The sequence below is a fragment of the Osmia bicornis genome, chromosome 12 (genome assembly GCF_907164935.1).
Source record: "Osmia bicornis bicornis chromosome 12, iOsmBic2.1, whole genome shotgun sequence".
Lineage (NCBI taxonomy): Eukaryota > Metazoa > Arthropoda > Insecta > Hymenoptera > Megachilidae > Osmia > Osmia bicornis.
Genome location: NC_060227.1, coordinates 7,547,620 through 7,564,153, shown reverse-complemented (window position 1 = coordinate 7,564,153; position 16,534 = coordinate 7,547,620). Strand labels below are relative to the sequence as shown.

The 16,534-nt window shown below is 38.2% G+C and overlaps 1 protein-coding gene across 2 annotated transcripts in view; it reads left to right on the top strand.

Moving 5' to 3' along the window:
* The window catches only part of LOC114878019 (ABC transporter G family member 9), an 89,539-nt gene extending 73,005 nt beyond the window's left edge, over nt 1-16,534 (top strand). For both annotated transcript variants that reach the window (XM_029191334.2, XM_029191336.2), the window contains 4 exons: nt 2,392-2,599; nt 3,815-4,029; nt 4,703-4,911; nt 5,481-16,534. In XM_029191334.2, coding sequence (XP_029047167.1) covers nt 2,392-2,599; nt 3,815-4,029; nt 4,703-4,911; nt 5,481-5,676 — 828 coding nt within the window. In that variant the 3' untranslated portion in view covers nt 5,677-16,534. The remainder of the gene's footprint in view (nt 1-2,391; nt 2,600-3,814; nt 4,030-4,702; nt 4,912-5,480) is intronic.

The window sequence follows — 16,534 nt, the reverse complement described above, 5'->3', positions numbered from 1 at the left end:
CGATACCTTCTTTCTCCATCGTTCCAGAGCGTTTGGAGCTCGTGACACCAGACACGTAGGTAATTTTCTTAATTGAGATTCACGGCGACGAAGTGATCTGACTAATAGATACCCAACGATACGGAATTACAATTTAAACAATTGATCAGTAATGAGAAATAGTTATCAAACAACGTAATAAAATATTAAGTTGTTACAAAATTCTAGCAATTTAAAGCTTAAACTTTAATAAAAATGATTAAATGATCCCTCATTGGAGTAAACAATAAGCCGGTTCAATCACTGCTTCGTCTAATAAAGAATCAGCCATGTTGTATGAAGAATATTAATGAAACCTTTATACGATCATTTTCCTCAAAGTTTAAGCTTTAAAATGATGTATAATAATTACAGTTTCACGATACTTTTATGTCATGAAATCGTATCAGGCTTTCCATGTTTCGAAATCAGCTATCTAAACCATCTGAAAGCAAAGGAGATCTCAATTCAGTATTAATTATTCCAATAAATAATGAATGAAACGAGCGGTGTCACTATATAAATTATCGTTCGGATTATCTACCGTTCGAACTAGCTCGAACTAGATCCAGATGTTAACTTAAATAAATTGCTAAAATACCAGGAATTAATGATTACAATATATAACCATATATATCTAAGCAACGCGTGATTTCACACAGCTCGTTGTCACCGTTTCGTATTTCCATCGAACGACGAAGGAGAGATCGAAAAGTTCGATTGCGCGACTAGACGCGATTAATAGAGCATGCAGTGGTAATATGAAAATTTAGATGAGTGTTCTGGTATTCGAGCTAGATAATAGCTTAGGGTAATTAGAATGACATCAGGATTCAAGTGTAATGCTCTCGTTAAACCTCGGAAGACGGATACTTGTTAATTAATCCTAGATCATTCTGATCCATAATAAAAAACCTCGTTAGATGCAATGCCGAAGGTCTCGATTCCGCAAAAAATTTTTAAATACATATTTTTAATGACAAAAAAACACTCGAATTTCCAAACGGAACATTTTACTGTATTACAATTCGGCAAATTAATTTGAAGAAGTATAAACAGGGCTGAAGGTAATTTTTCACACGGTCGAATAAAGTAATTTTCCGGCTGTTGAAAATTTGATAGAATAATTTCCTCCGGTTTGCAAAGGAGGAACTGCTACAATTTCCTCCCATAAAAAATTAAACGGGCTCGGATGCAGGAAGTAAACCTCCGTTTCCTGTCTTCGTCTACGTTAACCCCAGTTGATGAACTTTACCTTCTATAATTCAGATTTTCTATTCTAGACAAAAAATTATGATCTATGGAATTATAGAAATCCAACGTTGAATTATTGTTTATTGGATTCGAAGCGAGAGAAATAATAGTGGTCGGAGAAAAAGAGAATCGAGCGTGCACAAAGGAGAACTAGGTCGCGTTTACACGATTCGCCATATCCGGATAATTACCGCGACCAGCATGCCCGTTTGCGATGATGCTCTTTGTACAGGAACGCATCTCGTCACTTGCATCACTTTTACTCCATCTAGAAATTCTTCTTCGTCAAATCGCGTTTGATTCTCCGAGAAACAGAGAAAGTTTCACCCTTTTCCTTAATCTACGTCGACTGAAAAATGTCTTTGCGACACCTGATTCGATGGAAATTAATTTTATATTTTTCTTCCAGTCATCTGTGATTCGAAGATTTCTTAAAAAGGAATTCTCGAAATATTGCACTGTCCAGGTGCGAAGCAACGGGCCCTAATTTTAATTAATCACGCCTCAAATCCCTATCAATTTTCTCCAACTTCCCAATTTTTCTCAATTCGCCTCTGATCACATCTCGGGATAAGAAACGAATCGATATCAGATCGCACAGATAATTGAGTGATCAACGATACAAAGTTCCTCTTCGTTGCACGGTTGAATGTCTCTGTTATATAGTTGTAATTTAAAGAGGCCTTCGAAAGCAGCATTGTGAAACTTTTGCGTTCTATTTCCTCACGGCCGTTGATATAATTGAGCTGCACCAAAGAGGTGTACCGAGCAACCTTGCATTGTGACATTGTCGCTCAGCATTTGTATCGTTATGAACATGTGTGATTAATAACCAGCACTCTCTGTCAGTCTATTTTTTGTACACAATTTATCACGATACCAGCTCTTTATCATCGTCGCATGAAACTTACTCGAAGCTTCGTACAAGTTTTAAAAAATAATTTGTCAACGATCTAAGCCATTTAGATTCTGTCGATGTTTGAAGATCATCGAAGCGAAGCCAAGTTAGGCCAAAGAATAGCAAAGAAGGAGACACTTTTTTAAGGTCCAGAAGAGAAACAGGATAAAGGATTATTTAATAATAATTAATAAACGATGGATTTGTGTATCGGTTCGCAGGTATTATCAGAAAGAAACTTTCAAGAGGCACGGCCACGAATGCTGTCCCGTCTGAATTGGCTGCAAACGATAGCCCTAGGTTTACTCGCTGGACTGCTGTGGCTCAGGCTTCCCAGAACCGAAGCAGCTCTTCACGACATTCAAGGCTGGATGTTCTTCAGCACCACGTATTGGATGCTGTTCGCACACTTCAGTACACTCTCCAGTTGTAAGTATTCTTTAGACGAGAAAGGTGGAGCAGCTAGTCGAGCCATAGGAATTCGAAGGCAGGGATTTCGGACTTCAAATTAAATTTAAATTTAACTCGACAACTTCTCACTATCCCTTAGACGAACTCACTCTTCTAATTTTTAATTTCTTTTTGTCTTTATCACACCTTCATAAAATGTAAAGGGTACCCACCCGTGTATCCTAAATAAATTAAATGAAAATTAAATTAGGACCCCATCCTCTCCGCTAAATCAAATTTCTTAGTAAAAATTTAAGTCCCAGCCAATCCCTGTGAGTATCCCTGATGCATAATTAAAAATCTTCCCCTAAAACTTACTTAACTAAAGATACAGTGAGCTCGTAAGAATGCTGCTTGGAGTATAGAAGAATGGAATAAAAGCTGTCGCGCGAAAAGTTCTCAGGTATTCGAGAGAGGATTGCGCAACGCGAACAGAGTCAGATGAGGTAGATTGGTTAATTGAGCGACGACGACGTGACGCGCTGAATCGGCCATTCAGCTAAGATCGTTTTTTTTTATTGCAAAGATTTGCAAAGGACCAGAGGAACGGTCAATCAAGAACGTTAGTATATGTAGGTCGCGCCGTGACCCACTATCCGGACCGGGTAATTGGAGGCCCTTTTGTCGACTCTGTACCGTGCAAAACGAGTGCGACGAAATTTTCGACAACGAATCCGCGCGGCGGAATTGCTTATAGAAAAAAATAAATCGAAATATAGAAAATTTCATTGAAACGAATGCAATCTTGCGCTCGTAGTAAAAAGATGAAACTCGTGCCACCGGTTGAACAAAAGGTGACAAATCGTCGCGAACAAAGGGTAGTAAACGATAAAATGAAAAAGTTTAATAGGTACTCTACTATTTTAAGAGAGGTATAAACTTAGCCATAGACTTGTTCACGGCCTAGTCGCGAGTGTTTTACATTGCTCGTCTCTTATCCTGGCTAGAAAGTGAAACAGCTCGGAGGAGACGTTTTAAAAGCGAACCCGAGAAAGGGTCAGAGCCGTAAAAGCAATTTTATCATCCTCCTTGATTCTCCTTTCCCTTCCTGGTCTTCGTTCCTTTGTAACACTGTTACCGATCGTCGTATCTTTTTATCGCTCAAGGTTGCCTCGACAAATTCTATTCGACCCCGATCGTGTTCGACATTTCGAAGAATAAGGGATGCTCAGAGGTGGAAAATGTTTGTTTCAGTTCCTCCAGAACGCGAGGTTATCAACAAGGAGCGATTGTCAGGGTCGTATCGGCTCTCGGCCTATTACCTGGCGAAAATGGTCGGCGAGTTGCCGCTTACGATTACGCTGCCCGCAGTTTACCATATCATTAGTTACCCCATGTTGGGCTTCCACAGTCCGGCTGTTTTCGTCACCCTGTTGGCGTTCCTGCTGCTCAACACGATCGTTGCACAGGTAGGAAAAAATCATCGGGATAAACTAGCCGTAACGCTATCGGCTATACTCTGTCCAACGTAAGAATATTCTCAGTTTTCGACCGATCTGCGCATCCCTCACCATTACCTACAGATCTGGCGCATACGATTGGTCTCCTACTGATAACGGTACCGCCCAAATTGGGGGCGATATCGGTGTATAAGGAATTAATTGTCACCGCGTATGAAAAAAGAGAAGAACGTATGCTGTTAAGTGGGGCGTCGTTGCGCCTCCTGTCATTCAACCCATGCGCGAAACGTGGTTATTCTTACATTGGACAGAGTATACGTTCGTTTATTTTTCATCGCTCGAAACGGCAAGCATTTCGCGGTTTCCTTTTTTTTTTTCTTTCTTTCCTCCCTGCCCTTACTTCTCGACACTGTCCACCTACGGTCAATACTCTAAGTCATTGTAGCATGAAAGGCGGTCACGATTTACTTTCAAAACCACCTACCTATTGACGGAAATGAGTAACTCTCGTGTTTCACAATACACCGCGGTGTAATATCACGATCGAATCGGTCGCCACGATTTTGCGGTGCTCTTTTACGCGAATTTCAATCGTTTCGAACGAATCGGTGTCGCGTAAATCCCGGATGATAATGATCGACGAATTAGGGACACTTCTAACGGATCGATGTTTGATTCGCAGAGCGTGGGCTTCTTCGTCGGTGCGTGCTGTTTGGACCTACAGGTGAGCATAACCGCTTCGGCGCTTTACACGCTCGCCACGCAATTGCTGGGCGGGTATTTAGCGACCGCGGTACCACCGTGGTTGGCGTGGGCCAGATACACGAGCATGGTGCACTACGCCTACCAGAACATGCAGATCCTGGAATTCGGCGTCGGCGAACCGATCACGTAAGTGCACGTTTATACCTTAGAAAAACGTTTATCGAGAATCATTTCCAAAGACGATCGATCCTCCGCTACCTGTCCCCGATCGGGCCGCTTTAATCAAGTTAAAGGTACGTCAGGTGTAAATAATGAACGTATCCGAACCGCGACACGGCGCATACATCATTCAATTCCCAGACCTAACCGCTTCAGACTTCGCACTTTAGGAATAACGTGTTTCCCGACTCGCGTCTCATCCTGGTTACGCGATAATCGAGTTAGTTTTCAATCGATCTCTCCGGACGAAGTGAAAAGGACGAGAGGGATGGATAATGGTTTTAATCTGGCGGTCTCTTTTCAATATACGACACGAATGTAAATTTTAAATAGCGTTGAGCGGCACGGGTTTTTGCAAAAATTCGGTCTAAAATTATGCAGCGCGGTAACTCTGTCATTTAATTCTACAGTTTTGTAAATTATCCAATTATTTCCATTCCCGTTAAACGTACCGATAGTTGGGTCCTCTGAGCCGATTCCGTGGCATTTTTTTTATCAAACGTGTTTGATCGCGGAGAATCGCTTTTGTGTTCCAGATGCTCACAACCAAGCAAATTCCCCGAATGCAGAAACGCGACGACGATACCAGTGTCCGCGATTCTGGAGAGCCAAAATGGCGCCAGGGGTTCCGGTCTTCCATTGTGGGCGAACACGGCCGTTCTCCTGGCGTTTCTCGTGATTTTCCGTACACTCGGCTACCTGGTGTTGCGTTATTACCGCGTGCCGAAGTGAACCACCTGACGGCCCATCGTCATGGACTTTATCGGCTGATCGATTAATCGACGGACATCGACGGTTAGCCCAGGTTGCGCTAACGGAAAATACGCGTCGAAGGCTTCCTTGACCCTTCGTTTCGAGACGGCCACGACAACAGAAATCGCGACGCGAAAGCTTTATTTTTCCAGGGGATCACGTTCCGCTTTTAACGAACGAGACTACCGGAAATGGCGATGGAAAGATGCATCTTAATTGGATTACCATTGGAAAGTTCAGAGTTATCCTACAGTAAGCATACTGACTAAAGTTTAGCTTGAGAAATTATTATTTTTCATTTAAATTTCGGTCATTTTGTAGAATAGAGTCTTGCCAATTTGAATTTCAAAAATATATATGAGGTACACTCGCGATCAGATCGGGTGATATAACAAGGAATTTTCAGAGTTATCATTTTGACGATATTAATATTAATTTAAGTTCGTTACTAAATTTCATCAAATTTAGTATATGAATAATAAATAAATATCAATTCAAATTTTCCCGCAATGACGTTGATGAGCCCTCCATTCCTACATTGTCAATCTCCCCGGGGATGCCTATGGGGAAGGGTGAGACCCGGAACATCCCTATTTACCCCGAGAAATTCTCCATTTTTCTGATTTGATTGCGAGTGTACCATCGTCATTAAATTGTGATTATGCCTAATGTAGGATCAATAGAAGTCTGATTTAACTCCAGACGGAAGGATTCGATATAATTAAGAGTCAATTTTTCAGCTCCATTATCCGGTCACCGCTATTTTTAATTAACGAACGATTAGCAGATATTTTTCTTAACTGTACACTCATCTCGCAGAATAGTACGTATATGTATATATTAATATACCTCAGATAGAACAGGGAACCAGCGACCTAACGAAACGAAGGGTTAAACAAGGAGTGTTTAATTTCTCATCTTTTGTATTCGGAATGTTCGACGGGAATGGTCCCGCGATCGGGAGACAGGCGGACACGCCATCGAGAGACTTTGGCGAAGACTATTATATAATAATAAGATTGTATCAAGTAGAGACTTTATATATACGAATATATGTATCAACGCTAAAAACGAAGTACGAGAAACAGGGAGAATGAAAAATGAACGGGGAGAGAATGAGACATCTTCTTTGTTTTAATTTCTTGCGGCAACAAGGGTATAATAGTAGCGAGAGAGAAAAAAAGGAACAGAGCGAACGAGACGAGAATGAATGCTACCACAACTTGCGAGAATGAGAGAGAGCGTCTTTTTCTTTTTTGGAAAAATCGATGCGGCGTCGGGACGCCGCGAAACCGACTGAATAAAAAAACAAACACATTTGTACGGACGACGATACATTTCTTACGCGCGAAATACAAAGAAATGAGAAGAGTACGAGAAAAAAAAGAAGAAAAAAAAAAATGACAAAAAAATATGTATATGAAAGGGGGAATAGAGAAAGAAGAATACATCCTCCCTCCCCCCCCTCCAAACGTGACCCGAGTAGGTTTAGGAAAGACGTATTGTAAAATCGCGAAGAAACTTTTTAATAATCGTTTAGCGACTATCCACGTTTCATTTTTACTTTTTATTACCGCAGAACAATTTACGCTACCCGTTTTTAAGATAATCCGCCTTAGGTGTTTAAGGTGATGCTGCTGCTATCTATTCATTAATTAACTACTCTACCACTTAGTACTTTTTATTATCGAGCGCTGTAAAACTGTAAGTGATTATCGAGCGAGATAAGGAAACAAACCAACCGTTCATATATACATATATATACATATATAATATTATATATATGCCTGCCAATTTCGATATTCTACCGTGTAGAAAAAAAGAAAGCAAGGAACAAGGGGATGAGATGAGACACGTGTACGGTGTGAAAATAATGGAGATAGGTTTCTAGGACAATTAAACAAAGAAATTCTTCACTGGTCGCACGTGAATGAATTCTTTTTATACATAATTTAATATTGCGACTGATGGGGTTCGATGTAACACGCGCGAGCGGTGTTACGAATAGGTATGCGTTTATGCTGACTTGCTTTATGGGAAATCGGGCTTCGATTAGCCGACCCCCATTAGAATTTGTTGGCCACTGACTCGTATCTATGTGATGTGTCTTTTTTTCTTCTCTTTTTTTCTTTTCTAGGAGCTCGATATTGTTACGAAATTGGGGATCCAAATGAAACATTTAACGAGCGGTGTAATAATTCATTGGCTACCTTGTGTACATAGAAATTTTATATATATATACATACAAATATTATATATATATGAAACTATTATAATTATTATTATCATTATTATTATTATTATTTTTATTATTATTATTAATATTATTATTATTACTATCGCATGTACATGTGAACTAAGGACTGATCGAGGAGACACGCGACGTTTTTCTTTTCTCATTTTTTTATTTTTTTTTTTTTTAATTATTATAAATGCACTGATTGGGGAAACGATACATGATACAACATACGTGAACGAATATTCGGTATAGCAATGAATAGTTCATGAAATTTTAAGACTAATCTATAAATTTTATTAAAAATAAATCTTTTTTATCTGCATTTCTGACAGAGATCTTTTATTAGAATTACTGAACTAAAAATAGTGGATGATTCGTTGGTATACCTAATATTATTCTACCGATATTACCGATATTAACCCTTTCACTGCAGGAGAGTTCACCTAAAAAATCCAATAATCGTTACGAAGGAAAAAGATGGAGGTTGTATTTAGGAAATTAAAGGAGATTAGTCAAATTAATCGAACGTCTACGGTAGTGAAAGGGTTGAATAAATCCGCCAGCAATTCTAAAGCAAACAGTCTAAAAGCATGGATCCGAGATACGGGAACGGACAGATCCTCCGCAAGAACACGCACACTAAACACACACATACACACAGCCAGAAGTTACGGAAAAGTTGAAATGTTCGCGTTTATATAGTATAAATAATAATTAGGTTACCGTGGATCGTGGACGATGACGAGCCTCGATTCGAGAGGAACGATGTGTGCTTTTCTTTAGTCGGCCAAAAGGGGCAAAACGTTTTCGATTTTGTGCGAAGAACCGGACGACTCGCTTAATTCGCTAAGCTTTCCTTCGAGGTAAAAAAAAAAAAAGAAATAAATTAATCGGGGAAACCGTCGCGTGTCCAATCACCCTTTGCATATCCTCGTTGGGACAGCTTTCGTAAAGTTTCTTTTTACTCTTCGTGACCTAATTAACCGCTTCGAGGTTTTATATACATATTTTTTTTTTCTTCAAATTTTTCATCACTTCCTTCGAAGAAACTTGGACGCTGACCGAACGACTTCCGGTTGTTTGAAAGACACGCGACGGGATTCGTCCGGTACACGCACATCGCAATATCCACCAAGTGTTCAGAAGTGGGTTCGGTGTCGAACGAGGGCGAAGGGGTTAGAAATTGATTAAAGAACGAATTGTTCCGCAATTACAAAAAAAAAAAAATAGTAGGTTTTAAGGGGGGTCGAGGAGAAAAATAAAACGAATACGAAGACCGTGGCTACGTATCGGAGATGTTTAAACAAAGATTTGGCTGTGTCAATGTCTCGAACGATTTATTCATTTTTCTAATGCTTTCTTTTTTCTACTTAAACGTTTCAAAGCCACCTGACTGTTCGCGAATGCCTCGAACGTTCAAGGCATCTCTCGAACAGCTCTGGTGTTGGAAAGTCATGGAAAATGTTGTTACGAAAGAACAGGGAAGAATGATTGATGAAAGAGAGTATGAAAGTGACGAACAGCGCACAGTTAAGAGAAAGAAACGAAGAGTAAATTAAAGAAAGTCGTTCAACGTCGATCATCGTTGAGAGTTATCCTCTTTCCTTCTCAAGGGAAATCTGTCTCATACACGTGCGATTAATATTCGTGGGAAAAAATATCACTGCCAAAACGAGGTAACGACCATTTTTCATTTTTAGTATACCTACAAGATACTCTGAATCAGATCGTGTTCAGGAAATAACGAAAGCGAATTGTACAATCTTGTTTCAATTCAAACGAACACCATATTATATCAAATGTAACATAGATGTTCTTGGATATTAAACGTTTATGGTGTATGCCTGGTTTATAAATGATTATCCATGTTACTTGGAGAAAGAAACTGTCTCTCTATACCTTTTCTATTAGGTCTTTTCTAATTTCCACGAAATAATACTTAAAGCTTAAAGTTTTATCAAAATTATTCTATAAAGGTTTCGTCGATATAATAAACTCTTGGCATGATAAATCATTCTAAAATGACCTAATAGAAATATATGTAATTGAATAAAGGATAATCAATAACATTGCAATCCTATGCAATAAAGGGAGACACTTTTCTTCCCCACGAATCGTCTGCTATTTCTTTTTTTTGTAATTACAGAACGTATATTTGTTGCTTGCGAACGAGACGACGAACGACTCGACGTTTGCTTTTTCTACTTGCCAGTAGTACGGCGGCTCTTTTTTCAGACGGGTTTATACATATTATAGAAGATAGATGTGTGTCGAAGGTGGCGACGATATCGATGACAGTCTATACTTTCGTTTCAATTTCACCTTCGACGCATCCGCCAGCGACGATGAAAAACTGATAAATATCACCGTTTTACGACACGCGTCTTTTTCCAAATTTTGATACTCCTATTGTATACACTGTACACAGCGTCCCCGACATATTTGTATACGTTTTACAAACTTACCATTTTTGCAGGAAATCCGAATCGAACTCTCGCGATTGATACTTTTCCCCGAGATAGATTTTCAAGATCGATCGTAGAGTTCGAACGAACAGCGAGCGCACGTTTTGTAGTGAACATTTTCGTCATCTTCGAGGATAGCCTCGAAGTTTCTACACACACACATACACACACACATACTTTTTCACGCTTTTTCGCACTGAAATACAATTTATAAGACTGAGAACGTTTTTGATACATGTTAGTCGAGACAGATACCATTAGCACCGCTGCGAGACGAAAAGATTCGAAATGTTAGTGTCAAAGTGTTGAAAAATTTTCTTGAACAATCCCGAGAATTCCAATGCTCGTAGAGTTTAATGATATTTCGAATACCCTATCGCTAGTTGCGCTCTTGCAACAATTCTCACCCCGAAGAGGCTCGCAGAATGAAATTAACACAGCCAAACAACTCTCTCCCAATGATCGTTTCTTCGCGTTTCTTCAAACTCTGCCTTCTTCTTCGTAGGAGACATTTTTCGAAGATCTGTTCACGATCGAATAATCGCTTTAGGAATGTGATATAACGAAACTCGAGGAACGTTTACGTAAGATTTGATCTTGAACGAACGAGATGTGACTGTTTCGCTTTACAAAAATAGTGCCTTTTTTTTAAAGAAAAACTCTGTTGTTTGTGCCAAGTCGAATTCAAGGGATGCGAATGCGTACGCGTTACACAGAGACACACAGGCTCGATTTTAAAGGGAAGGAGACGCGAAGAGGGCTGCGAATGTAATGAAGAGCTTAAGGAATTCGCCGAGAGACTGATTGAAAGGGGTCGTTTTTCATTATACAGGCTTTAAAAGGGTTGATAGAAGAATTTCTTCTCTAAAAACGTAGAATGTTTAGTTCACAGGGAACGAATCGATCAGTTCTTTACTCTACACTTTAGTTCGTTTAACCCTTTTCTAAGGCACACGTTCACGATTTACGGAGACAGAGAACGAGGGTGCAAGAAGAAGATCGTTCGGTTAGAAGGGTGTGTTTCTTGATTAAAAGAAGAAAATGAGAGTATGATTGTGTGTATGTGGGTGTGCGAGAGAGAGAGAAACCACGGGACTAACGAGAAGAAAAGAAAAATGCCAAAAAGTGTTCCACTAATATTGGCGTAACTAGATAGAGAAGTAATTAAAAGAAAATTCAAATTTCCAAATAAAATACTATTGCGAATTGCAAAAATATTTAAAAATTACTTTATGTAAAAATTAGTCAAATTACAATTTTATGAAATAAAAATATCTGGGACCTTAGAAAATCCTAGTTACGCCAGTGTCTATTAACCATTGCCGCCGTGGATCCCCAGAATAGTACCTACCATTAAAAAAAAAAAAATGAAATTGAGTGTAATAATCATGTATGTAGATTGAGTGCAAAAGAGAGGAACAAACGGGAGGAAAAAAGTTAATATATAACTCGAATCATGTTCATACATATGTACATAATGTGTGTGTTCATCTATGTATAGGTATATGTGTGTGTATCTATGTACAGCATCGTGCAAAGTAGATTTCCATGGAAATAATAGCATTACAAAATTTTAATTTCGATTATATTAATATTAAAATGTAAATGATTTTTAATCTGAAATTCTTCCATCTAAACGTTTGTACGCCAATGATGGGAGTCCATGAGATCTCTTTTTCCCAGAGAAGCCTACCATGCTCGGTACTGTACACTGCATATGCACACGTATGAGACACATGGACACGCGTTGCATATTTCATCGTCACCAATTCTACACACACACACTCATAGACACACTTTGTCGTCATCCCTTCGACATACCAATTTTCATCAGATTTTTTAGACTGCGTACTGTATATATATACATGAATTGTACGAGATATACATAAGTATATAGAGGGTGTCTCATTTCAATCAGTTCCCTTTGAATACCCACTGAACTGTTGATAATATCAAAAATATTTCAGAGGAGAGTTTAAGGATTCTGAAAATTATACGAGCTCCTCGTTTGTAAAATTAATTTAAGTCTACAAAATAAAAAGTAGGAAATTATCAAAAGTTTATGAACCGGAGTTAATTACTTTTATCTGAGTATAATTCATACAACTGTGAAATATTTTTTTATATTATAAATAGTTTGGTAGATATTCGAGGAATGGTACACCCTGTATATGGATATAACGATACACTTAGCACTAACAGAATTATTACCCTATTATTATTATTGTATGAAATGATATTAATTAACTGATAGTATTATACCTGTTGTCCTGGTAGCGGATACAAGTTCTTTCGCAGTAATATTACCCATTAAAGAAAAAAAAAAAAAATGAAAATCGTTATACATATATACATATATATATAGCGTTATCAGACTTTGATTTTACCGATAATCGTTAAATAATCGTCATTGGTGTAACGATAAGGATTATTATTATTATCATTATTATATTATATTGTATTATTACTATTAATATTATTATCGTCAGCATCGTCGTTGTCATCGTCGTAGTCGTCATTGTCGATCCTCATCTTCGATCACATTTCTTCTATTTCTTATTCAAGTCTTTCAATTACTATACTTCACTTTTTGTTATTCTCTATTTTACTCTACGTCCTTCGCTTCTTCGATTTCTTCTTGCTCGATGTCGATCTTAAAAAAGGGACCCCAAATAGACTTTTCTCTTTTTTTTTTTAATTGATTAATTAATTAATCACGTTGCCAATAACGAGCTGACTTCGTTTCGCGACAAAAAAGAACGATAAATCGTGCAAAGGTTTCTTCCTTCGGGTTTTTCATTTTTCTAAAGCATTACGACGATCGTGATTCTATCTGGAAGGAACGTTCGCACGATAATTAGATAATTAGAAATGAAAATTGAGAAAAATCCTTCGATTTTTAATTGACACTTTGAGTGCGAGGCCAAAACCGTAAATCTTTCAAGTATCTAATAAAATTAGTTGTAATTCGCTAAATGAGATACGAGTAAAATGGCAATCAAAGTGTTGATGATAATTAGAAATGAAATTCTAGCGAAACTGTGTTAAATTAAATAGGACAGCGTTTTCCAAATTCTTCAGGTTGCATTTTTTTTTAAACAAATTGTACATTTCATATTTCTACAGAATTTGGGAAACGTTGGAATGATAAATGTGATCGATACAACTCTTTCGCCACGACTAACGTGCAATAATCAGAAGAAACAATTTGTTCGTCTTACATTTTCACGCGTACTCTTATTCTTACTTTATTGAAATTGATTATTCGTGACGAAAGGGTTAATCGAGACGATTGGTGCCGAGAGAAGAGAATAAGAAGAAGCACCAAATCCTGTTATCAATGTTATCAACCCTTCGTTGTCCCCGTTTCCTGTTACTTTTGAGGCGTGCATGTGCGTGTGTGCTCGGATATTCGCGAGTCCGACTTGAATCGAATAATCGATCTCGTTTTCCAACCTGACAATTTATCGTTGAATGGTTCAGCTTATTTAACTTGTAAATAAATCACAAATTGATCAAACGAATCCAAGACTTTTGATTTTCAATATCGAAAGAAAAAAAGAAAATGGTCCGTTTCAAGCAGAGATTCTCGTCCGTGGAAATCGGCTATTCGATTCGACGTCCAAAGCGATTTCCTGGAGAAAGGCTTTTAAGGGAAACTTGGCTCTTGAATGTTACCGATGTTCGTCGAGCACGGGTATTTATTTTCGAATAAAACCGTGTATCTTCGAACCTCGAAAGCGATCGTACCGCGGGAATTCGAACGAGGACACTTCCAGTAGGAAGAACACGTTCGAATTCAACAACGCGGACGAATCTTTGCTCAAAGCAAATGTTACCATTCTGCCGGCACAATTTGATCTTGTAAGGAGAAGAAAATTGTTGAAATTTTATCGAAATTAATTTTGTCATCGCGCGAGATATCGCGTGCTGTATCGTTGACTGTAAAAGTTGCGGCACACTTCCCTGTATATCGTTCTACAAGTTCGAATCGTGCACGGCTGTTACACAACAGTTTATTAGTGACTAAAAACGCGCTATTGCATACTCGAGATGTTCGCTTCGTAATTTATTGTAAATGTTAAAGAAGGCTAGAAAAAGAAAGACGAACGAGATAATGCCAAGAGAGAGAGAGAGAGCTGTTGATCGTGAAAGAAATTTTTATTGTAACGTAATTCTTCCTCGTGCTGGTGTTTAGAATGAAAAAAATGAATGATCAACCACGTTGGTAATGGATCATCGGATATGGTTGGACGGAAAGTGTAAATAAATGGCGTCGCTGGCTGTGTAAATTGTTGAATGGCGATGTGATACACACACGATACATACATACACACACATACGCATATGTATAGAGTGTTAAATTTTGAACGAAAGGCAAAAGGTGAACTCACGTTTCGACGCCACCACATTTTGATTCGTTGACGCAAAGAATGAATAAACGATTGAACGATCCATCAGCATTTTAACTTCGCAGAAGTGATATAAAGGAACGCGTGTTTGAATTTTCGCGCTATTGCGATCGAGCTTTAGATCGATTCGAGAGCTACAAAGGCGCCTTTTGCAACGCGTGTCTAAAACGCGAGCAACGAATAATAAACTGCGTTCGATCAAAGATGACATAGATTCGATTCCATTTTTTAAATCTCTTTTTCTTATTCTTTTCATTCGCGTGTGGTTAGATTCGTCATGGGCTCTAATGAAAGAGATTAGAAGAAATTGATGCAAAGGAAAATTAGTGATGAAAGAACGATGCAAAGTGCAAACGTTTCTTCTGTAAATTTTGCTTCAAGTAAACTATACATATAGATAGCAGACATGTGTATTCGAAACCGCGTTCCAATTCAAGCGAAGTCCTCGATATCTCGATCGCGATATATCGAGAATGCTGCGCGCGAGTCGAATTGGAACAAAATCGGAAACGATCTTCAAAACGAAATGCGATCCTTTCAAACTGATTCGATTTATCACGTTCAATTCGAATTCAGATTTAATCGATCAGCATCAGAGTCGAGGAGAAGGGTTCCTTAGTCTCAATTACTAGTTCGAATGTTTCTTGTAGCGAGACCATTTTAATAAATGGTATGCTAGGATTGAGTATGCGGTCGTGGAACAATTTTAAGCGGCACGAGGTCAATAAGCGATCACGAACGTTAATTTTATTATGAAACAATGTGCGATACTCTATTGTGTTCTATTATTATTCACGATGCATTTATTTTTACCTGAAAAATTAGATAAAATCTTTCCTTAAATTATTTGTTCAATTGTTTAAAATAAATTGTTATTTTTCAACCAGCTATTAACTCATTGTTTAAAAATAAAGATACCATATCATAATAGGAATGATATATAAGAAAAATAGTAGATTCGTATCGCTTATTAACTGTGTCTGCAAGAAACTATAGAAACAACCAACCTATCACGGACATTGTACCTTGGACGGAGTTCTGGTGTCGGTATTAAAGAGTTGCTGGCAACTTAGAGGATCGACAAAATCGTCGATAACCCCTTGCAATTGTGTGTCTTTCGATTCGCGATAAGGAGGTACCGGAACACTGTCCCCAGGACTGGTTCGTTTATTTCTTATCTGTCGTATAATGCACCGAACTCCAGTGACGCGTGCGCGTACCGCGTTTCATTTAAATAGACTCTTGGTCACGTGTCTGCGCAGTGCATATGCGCAGATGTCACAAAGTGGTAATCGAATGCAGTTTTTCAAACTATGAAATTGTAACTCTTCTTACATATATTTTATGCTATTAAAACTATATTGAGTGGAAAATATTCATGCGTGCTGGAGTTTGATGCATGTTTTGTCATTGAACTGACGTTAATTACCATTGTGTTAATACAAAATCAGAAACAGTGAAAGGGAAAAAGAAATGCGTGTACATTTATCATAGAAAAAGAAAGGCTAAAGAACACATCATTGATTGTGTATACATATGTAAGAGAAAAAGGGAGAGGTTTCAACTGATGATTATTCTTCACCAACTATATGCAATATGAAATTGAGTATACAGAGCAAAGCAGCGCGAACCATTTGTCCTAGTCCTAGTACTCAAACTCATCACCATAATTTATAACCGATTTCAATTTAAATCTAATAAAACGATGTTATAACACAAAA